Source organism: Ammodytes marinus (assembly GCF_949987685.1).
Source record: "Ammodytes marinus genome assembly, chromosome: 25".
In the NCBI taxonomy this organism is placed as follows: Eukaryota; Metazoa; Chordata; class Actinopteri; order Uranoscopiformes; family Ammodytidae; genus Ammodytes; species Ammodytes marinus.
The window spans coordinates 76,128-85,149 of NC_137229.1; the positions used below are offsets into that span (position 1 = coordinate 76,128).

Sequence of the window (9,022 nt, forward strand, 5' to 3'; positions counted from 1 at the left end):
ACTGAGGGAAGAAAAACCTCATTCATTATATTATAATAGTGATTTTATAATGATAGAACGCCGGTTCCATATGGGTGAAGTATTCCTTTAAGCATTCACCTAAAGTTAGCCATAGTTAGCAATACCAGTTGATATCAAACACTGTGTTTTATTTTGTTCATACAAATATCGTAGCAACATATCTACAGATAGAAAATGAGCAGACACACAGACACACACAGTACCATGTGTAAAAGTGATTTGAAGGTGCAGTCAGTGATTCTGTAGAACGCTTTATGTCAAAATCAGTGAACATCTCCTCACGATCCCGTACCTGTACGTTTTGTGTGTTCGTATGAAAAAAATATATCCATAAATAATACACAGCCTAGACTCTGTAAACGGGCATGTTGCTAAGTACAGCAGGGCCCCCTTGGTTTACATTAGGGCTGTCAAGCGATTAAAAAAAATAATCTAATTCATTACAGGCTCTGTGATTAATTCATCTAAATTAATCGCATACTTATATGACACTTTTATGCCTTTTTATAAACAGCTGTATAGCCTGCTACAGTTTGTCTCTCTCTCTCTCTCTCCCTCCCTCCCTCTCTCTCTCTCGTAACTTCTGTCTCCTCCCCTCAGCCAGCTTTATACATGAACTAAAATTAGGAACTAGCGCCGAATTTTCTCAAAAAAAAAACAAGCAGACTAAATGACGACTGTCCGTCTCCCACAACAGACAGCGCTGCACTGCCACAGATGCAAAATTAAGGCGTTAATTTGACAGCCCTAGTTTACATCCCAGTTTACAGAGCCTAGGCTGTGTGTAAACAGTCACTCCACCTATAATGTGTGACACAAATAATACAGAAGAGCTTAAAGACCTACTTCACCGGTGGAAATATGAAGGTGTATTGAACTCTGAGATCCTATGTTGTATAAATGTGCAAAACATTTTAGAAATCGGTTCATCCTAGCCCGAGAAAAGGCAGAAAGAGTGTTTTACGGTCTCACTGTCTAACCCTACATTTTCTCATGTGTGACATCACACTAGTAAAAATGTAGGGTTAGGATTAACAGGACAGCTGGGCCAAGGGAAGACTGAGGGAAGACTGAGGGAAGAAAAACCTCATTCATTATATTATAATAGTGATTTTATAATGATAGGAAGCCGGTTCTGTATGGGTGAAGTATTCCTTTAATTGTTCTAGAATCAAAGTGTTCACTGCAGTCCGTGTGTTGAATCTTCACGTTGATATGTCCAACTGTCAACTCCAAAACTCCCAATGAAGCGTATGTGCCCTTTAACATGTGCTCCGAGGAACTTTCAGTGTGTGTTCATTCTAGCGCCCCCCTTTGGACAAAAGCAGTAGTGTTTTTACTACGCCAGCTGTTGTTCCTGGGTGAGCGTATACCCATGAGAAAGGCATTAAGAAAAACTATATTAAAAAAAAAATAACATTCTTTACACTGATGGTCTCGTTTGCTGTTACATGTAATTTATGATCATCAGAGGAAAAACAAGACTGTTTCAGAAATATTTAAAAGTTCCTCGGGGCGCTCCGGTGGTGTAGTGGATAGAGCGTGTACCATATTGTCTCCGGCCTTCGTTGCAGTGGTCGCGGGTTCAAATCTGACCCGTGGACCTTTACTGCAGGTCATCCCCCCTCTCTCTCTCTCTCTCTCTCTCTGTCTCCCCATTTCAACTCTGTACTGTCTAATAAAGCTTGAAAATGCCCCCCACCTCGCAAAAAAAAAAAATAAATCCTCATAGCACCTTTATTAGTGCGTTGTCGTCGCTAATTCTGGAAGCTACAACCCTCCAGAGTTAGAGTGAGAGGGGGACCAGATTTCATCTTGAGAGTCCGAATCTTCCAATAATCCCGAACTGCGTTTCCCACAATTCCCGGCGTTAGCAGCGGCCCCGTTGATGTCGGTCAGGGGGACATAGTTGTAGTCTTTGCGTTGTTGTGTGAGCTCTGGGAGGGGCCGACACCACCGCGCCGCGTGGACCAGCAGACTGACAGAAAGCAGCAAGCCTAGAGTCACTGTGATGATCAGCCAGGTCTGTCTAAAGGAGAAACAGAGTTAGATTAAAACCTGTCTGTCTGTCTGTCTGTCTATCCATCCATCCATCCATCTCACTCACACCCACCCATCTATCTATCTATCTATCTATCTATCTATCTATCTATCTATCTATCTATCTATCTATCTATCTATCTATCTATCTATCTATCTATCTATCTATCTATCCATCTATCTCTCTCCCTCCCTCCCTCAATCTATCTATCCATCCATCTATCTCTCTCCCTGTCTCCCTCCATCTCTCCCTCCCCCCTCTCTCCCTGCCTGTCTCCCTCCCTCTCTCCTTCCCTCTCTCGCTCCATCCCTCCCTCCCTCTCTCTCTCCCTCCCCCCTCCCTCCCTCCCTCCTTCCCTCTCTCTCTCTCTCTCCCCGTCCCTCCCTCTCTCTCTCCCTCCCTCCCCCTCCCTCCATCTCTCCCTCCCTCCCCCTCCCTCCATCTCTCCCTCCCTCCCTCCCTCTCTCCCTCCCCCTCCCTCCCCCGTCCCTCGCTCCCTCCCTCTCTCTCTCTCACCCACCCTCCTTCCCTCCCTCCCTCCCTCCCTCTCTCCCTCCTTCCCTCCCTCTCTTCCTCCCTCTCTCTCCCTCCCTGTCTCCCTCTCCCCCTCCCTCTCTCTCCCTCCCTCCCACTCTCCCTCCCTCTCTCCCTCTCTCTCCCTCCCTCTCTCTCGCCCTCCCTCGCTCCCTCCCTCTCTCCCTCCCTCTCACCCTCTCTCTCCCTCCCTCCCTCCCTCCCTGTCTCTCTCTCCCTCCCTCCCTCCCTCTCTCCCTCCCTCTCTCTCTCTCCCTCCCCCTCCCTCCCTCCCTCCCTCTCTCTCTCTCCCTCCCCCTCCCTCCCTCCCTCTCCATCCCCTCCCGCCTCCCTCCCTCCCTCCCTCTCTCCCCCCTCTCCCCCCCTCCCTCCCTCCCTCCCTCTCTCTCCCTCCCTCTCTCTCTCCCTCTCTCCCTCCCTCCCCCGTCCCTCCCTCGCTCCCTCCCTCCCTCTCCCTCTCTCTCTCCCTCCCTCTCTCACCCTCCCTCCCTCCCTCTCTCTCCCTCCCTCTCCCTCCCTCGCTCCCTCCCTCTCTCTCTCTCTCTCTCCCTCCCTCTCTCTCCCTCTCTCCCTCCCTCTCCCTCCCTCGCTCCCTCTCTCTCTCTCTCTCTCTCTCCCTCCCTCTCTCTCCCTCTCTCCCTCCCCCTCTCTCCCTCCCTCCCTCCATCTCTCCCTCCCTCTAACCCCTCCCTCTCTCTCCCTCCCTCTCTCCCTCCTTACTCTGATAGTCGAGGCTTCTCTCTGTGCGTTTCTTCTTCATGTCTCCAGGAGGTCAACATGTGTTTGGCCAAACAGAGTCCAGCTACCGGAGAAACAGGAGTAGAAGAAGAGAGTGGTTAATAACTGGCAAGGCAAGGTTTGTATTTTAAGAGTTGAACCTTTGTTTTAGTTTTGCGTATACGTGTATGTGTGCGAGTGTGTGTGTTTGTGTGAGTGTGTACCTCTGTGTGTGTGTGTGTGTGTATCTTAATGTGTGTGTTAAGTCTATGTATGTGAGTGTGTGTGTGTGTGTGTGTGTGTGTGTGTGTTTACCTCTGTGCGTGTGTGTTTTTTTGTGTTAGTGTGTGTACCTCTGTCTGTCTGTCTGTCTGTCTGTCTGTCTGTCTATCTATCTATCTGTCTGTGTGTCTATCTGTCTGTCTGTCTGTCTATCTATCTATCTATCTATCTGTCTGTCTGTCTGTCTGTCTGTCTGTCTGTCTGTCTGTCTGTCTGTCTGTCTGTCTGTCTGTCTGTCTCTCTGTCTGTACCTCTCTCTGTGTGTCTGTCTGCACCTCTGTCTATCTATCTATCTATCTATCTATCTATCTATCTATCTATCTATCTATCTATCTATCTATCTATCTATCTATCTATCTATCTATCTATCTATCTATCTGTCTGTCTGTCTGTCTGTCTGTCTGTCTGTCTGTCTGTCTGTCTGTCTGTCTGTCTGTCTGTCTGTCTGTCTGTCTGTCTGTCTGTCTGTACCTCTGTGTAAGGTGATGTTGGTCTCTCCTCTCAGCGTTGCGTTGCAGCTTCCTGTCTGCGGGTCACACGGACACTGGTCGTCACAGCGACACTCCAGAACACACGAGTCTCCATAGAAACCCAACGGACACACTGACAGACAGACAGACAGACAGACAGACACACACACAGACAGACAGACACACAGACACAGGCCCAGACAGACAGACAGACAGACAGACAGACACAGACACACAGGCCCAGACAGACAGACAGACACACACACACACACACGCAGATCCACACGCACACAAACACACACACACATTACACAAAGTGAAATATGTCAGGACACACACACACACAGACACACACACACACACACAGGTCGATTTTTATTCTATATATAGTTGATGTTGTACTACATTCCCCCCCTCCCCCCTCCCTTGCTATGGAAAAGTCCATTCAAATGTTTTATCTTTCATATATTCTAGATTCATTACACAAAGTGAGATATGTCAGTTCTTTCTTTTGGTTTAGTGTTGATGATTACGGCTCACAGCTCACGGAGTTATAAATCCAGTGTATTTATAATATATTATACAGAAAAGTCAACCATCTGAGAAGTATGTTCATTCTAGATTCATTACATTTTTCATGCTGTGATCTAGAATACAGGGCTGCTTGAAAGTATGTGAACCCCTTGAACATTTTGGAATTGTATTGTGTTTAACCCTTTATTAATTATTTTTTTATCAATACCAGTATTTTTTATGTGAAATAACAGATGTTTGTTTATCAACTCAAACATTTTATTTTCCAGAAATCAATTGTTAAAAGAGAAAAAACTAATTATTTGCCAACCGTTGTATCTGCAAAAGTTTGTGAACCCTGAGCTGCAGTGCTGAAATCGAGCAGGTAAACACAATCAGGTGGGCCAAATTGAGTATGCTATTTCATTTCATTTTCATTTAACTTTTATTTATCCTCGAGAGACCAATTGAGGGGTGACCCTCATTTTCAATGGTGTCGAGTTCAAACAAATTCCAAGGAAAAACAACAATACATACACAATATTCAATGCAAATACATCAAATACACAACAACAGGTGAAGAGAAGAAAAAATAAAAAACAAAAAACAAAAACTAAATTCATTGTATTGATAACAATGAATTAATAATGGTTAGACGGGCGGCAGTGGCGAAGTGGGTAGGGAGATCGCCTCTGGAGTGCAGGGTCGGTGGTTCGATCCCCCGTCTACCCGCCACATGTCCAAGTGTCCCTGGGCAAAGAGACACTGAACCCCAAATTGCTCCCGATGGTTCAGAGAGCGCCTTGCATGGCAGCTACTGCCATCGGTGTGTGAGTGTGTGTATGAATGGGTGAATGTGGTAAGATATGTAAAGCGCTTTGGGGCTGAGAAAATCGGCTAGAAAGCGCTATATAAGTCAAGTCCATTTATCATTTAGACTCCAAACGGCACAAGGGGTTCACAAACCTTCAAGCAGCCCTGTATATGAAAGTGTCACTTTTGGAACTAAACAACAGAACATTTCGCAGCATTATTACATTTTGTATTTATTTGTTTACCTAGTTCACATGCGTTGCCGTGGTAACCTGAGGGGCAATTACAGCGCCCGTGGACCGGGTCACACAAACCGCCGTTCACGCACACGCAGGTTTGATTACAGCCGTCGCCGTAGAAACCAGGGAGGCATTCTATAAACGAGACCAGAAATCAACCGTTACAATACGCTAAATGTTAAAGTAGCTACGAGGAACTTTTAAATATTTCTGTGTGTGAGTGAGTGAGTGAGTGAGTGAGTGAGTGAGTGAGTGAGTGAGTGAGTGAGTGAGTGAGTGAGTGAGTGAGTGAGTGAGTGAGTGAGTGAGTGAGTGAGTGAGTGAGTGAGTGAGTGAGTGAGTGAGTGTTTCCGCATACTTTTGTATATCTGTCTGTGTGTGTGTGTGTCTGTCTGTGTGTGTGTGTGTGTGTGTTACCTTCGCTGCAGTTCTTTCCTCTCCAACCGGCATCACAGACACATTCGCCTGCAACACAAAACCGACATGTTAATACACAGCCTAGGTTCTGTAAACTGGTTTTGTAAACAGAGGGGCCCATCGTAGCTATAGCAACATGCCCCATTACAGTTCACAGAGCCTAGGCTGTTTATCAACACTGGATTATTTTCAGCTCACACACAGTACAGACAGGTAGCGGATCATGAGGAGATATTCACTGATTTTGACAAAAAGTGATTTTGTCAACAAGAGTTCTCCAGAATCACTGACTGCACCTTTAAGTTTCCATCGGTGTTGAAAAAGTATTCCATGTGGGGGTGTTAGAAAAATAAACTCTGATTTTAATGATATTATGCCCCCCCCCTCTTTAATTGGCATTTACCAATATATAATCATTTAAACAGGTGTATATTCTTCACATTTTACTCTAATAATGCTCTCTTTCCAGTCTGGGTGCTTGGACACTAATAGTAAGACACTAAGCCATAAAACTGAAGCTGATCTCCCAGAGATAAGATACATTCCTAAGTTAGAACAAAGTCTTGGTAACTTCTCAGGGCCGGGGGAGGACGACATCATGGTATCTGGTTTCGGTCAAGAAGAAGAACAAGAGGACGGACTCTGAGATCTGCCTGACAACAAGATCTAACCAATCAGGAGACATGTTAGACAATATAATACTGTGATGTAGGGAAGGACTTCTCTTCTTCCCGCTTTTCTGTCCTGTCAACATGCGTTGTCAATTTACTCAAATAAATACTGAGGCCTAGATCCCGGATTTTTACACATTTCTCCATAGTCTTTTTTCCTTCATAAATAGGCATTTGGTTAGACCCCCCCCCCCCCCTCACCCCTCCCCCATAGAGTCTCAGTCCTCTTCACAGCAGACCCGGGTTAGAATCCAGCCCGGGTCGTTCTCTGCATGTCATTCCCCTCTCTGACACATTTCATCTCTGTCTCTACACACTGTCTATTAATGTGAAAATGCCCAAAAATAGTCTTAAAAAAAACAGGTGTCTGTATGTGTGTCTGTGTGTGTGCGTCTGTCGGTGTGTGTGTGTCTGTGCGGAAGTGTGTGTTTGTGTTTTGTTTTTTTAAGATATTATTTTTTGGCATTTTCAAGCTTTATTAGACAGTACAGAGTTGAAATGGGGAGACAGAGAGAGAGACAGAGAGAGAGAGAGAGAGAGAGAGAGAGGGGGGGGATGACCTGCAGTAAAGGTCCACGGGTCGGATTTGAACCCGCGACCACTGCAACGAAGGCCGGAGCCAATATGGTACGCGCTCTATCCACTACGCCACCCCTGTGTTTGTGTTTTGTACAAAATAATCTTTAAAGAACCAGCCGTACCTTTAGAACAGACTCCATGGCTCCCACAGTGAGTCATGTGACAGAGGGAAGGGTCACATGACCTGCCCGTCCAGTCGTCATGACAGCGCCGGGCGTGAACACACAGCACGGTGGACACACGCCGGCCGCAGCGCCACCTACCGTCTGGAATGCTGCACACAGGAGAGAGGGGATTAGTGTGTGTGTGTGTGTGTGTGTGTGTGTGTGTGTGTGTGAGTGTGTGTGAGTGTGTGTGTGTGTGTGTGTGTGTGTGTGTGTGTGTGTGTGTGTATTGCTTTCAAATATTTACTCTACTGTGGGCTATGGGCATGCATGTGTCTGTGAGTTGCTGAAAAAAAACTGCACCACAGCTGCCATGTTCAGACTTAAAAATGTGCATCATCAAAGCCCTACTGATCATAAAAACAAGAGTAAGTAAGTAAGTAAGCTTTATTTATATAGCGCCCTTCACAGACCAGGGTCACAAGGCGCTTCACAATACACATTTTTATACACACACTCAAACACCGATGGCAGTAGCTGCCAAGCAAGGCGCTGTCTGAACCATCGGGAGACATTTGGGGTTCAGTGTCTTGCCCAGGGACACTTCGACATGTGGGTAGGCGGGGAATCGAACCTCCGACCCTGCACTCCAGAGGCAGACTCCCTACCCACTTCGCCACTGCCGCCCCGAGAGGCTTTATTTAAACGATGTCCATGTTTAGGTGGTGATTGTATTGCTGTAGACTGAAGCTAACTGTATTTTCTCTTGTCGCGCTGTCAGTTTGCCGACATGGCTCTGTGTTTTGATGCTCGAGAAATGCAGTGAGTGAGTGAGTGAGTGAGTGAGTGAGTGAGTGAGTGAGTGAGTGAGTGAGTGAGTGAGTGAGTGAGTGAGTGAGTGAGTGAGTGAGTGAGTGAGTGAGTGTGTGAGTGAGTGAGTGAGTGAGTGAGTGAGTGAGTGAGTGAGTGAGTGAGTGAGTGAGTGAGTGAGTGAGTGAGTGAGTGAGTGAGTGAGTGAGTGAGTGAGTGAGTGTGTGCGTGTGCTTGTTGTCAAAAACACTCTGTTAAAATCAGTGAATATCTCCTCATGATCCACTATGTGTCGTTTGGTGTTACACAGCCTAGGCTCTGTAAACTGGCATGTAAACAAAGGGGGCCCACCGTAGCTAGCAACATGTGAGTTTTTACAGAGCCTAGGCTGTGTATTAACACTGGATTTCACTGACTCTACCTCACACGCACTCACTCACAGAAAGACACACACACACACACACACACACACACACACACACCAGTGGTCAGCGGGGTAGCTGGCCAGTGACCCGTTGATGACGTATGTAGATGATCCGCCTCCGTCCAGGTTAATGGCATTTACTACTCCAGACTTCTTCAAGAACTCAGCAACCTCCCAAAGGTTCATTCTGTATAGACAGACAGACAGACAGACAGATAGACAGACAGACAGACAGACAGACAGACAGACAGACAGACAGACAGACAGACAGACAGACAGACAGAAAACATATTAGTGTCCAATGCTACCTACATACATATTTATATACAGGTGTTCAAACAGAATTTTCTTGATGTTTTTAAGAAGAAAATGTCTCATAAATCAGAC

General features: G+C 46.3%; 1 protein-coding gene across 1 annotated transcript; it reads right to left on the reverse strand.

Annotated features, from left to right (window-relative positions):
* Nucleotides 1-276: 276 nt before the first annotated feature.
* nagpa (N-acetylglucosamine-1-phosphodiester alpha-N-acetylglucosaminidase) lies at nucleotides 277-8,821 on the reverse strand (the record flags this gene model as incomplete). The annotated part of the gene is made up of 7 exons (XM_080053368.1): nucleotides 277-2,050; nucleotides 3,317-3,398; nucleotides 4,067-4,198; nucleotides 5,637-5,765; nucleotides 6,048-6,095; nucleotides 7,420-7,571; nucleotides 8,694-8,821. 7 exons carry the CDS (start codon nucleotides 8,819-8,821, stop codon nucleotides 1,792-1,794), a joined length of 930 nt encoding a protein of 309 aa, XP_079909494.1. The 3' UTR covers nucleotides 277-1,791.
* Between the last annotated feature and the right edge of the window lie 201 nt (nucleotides 8,822-9,022).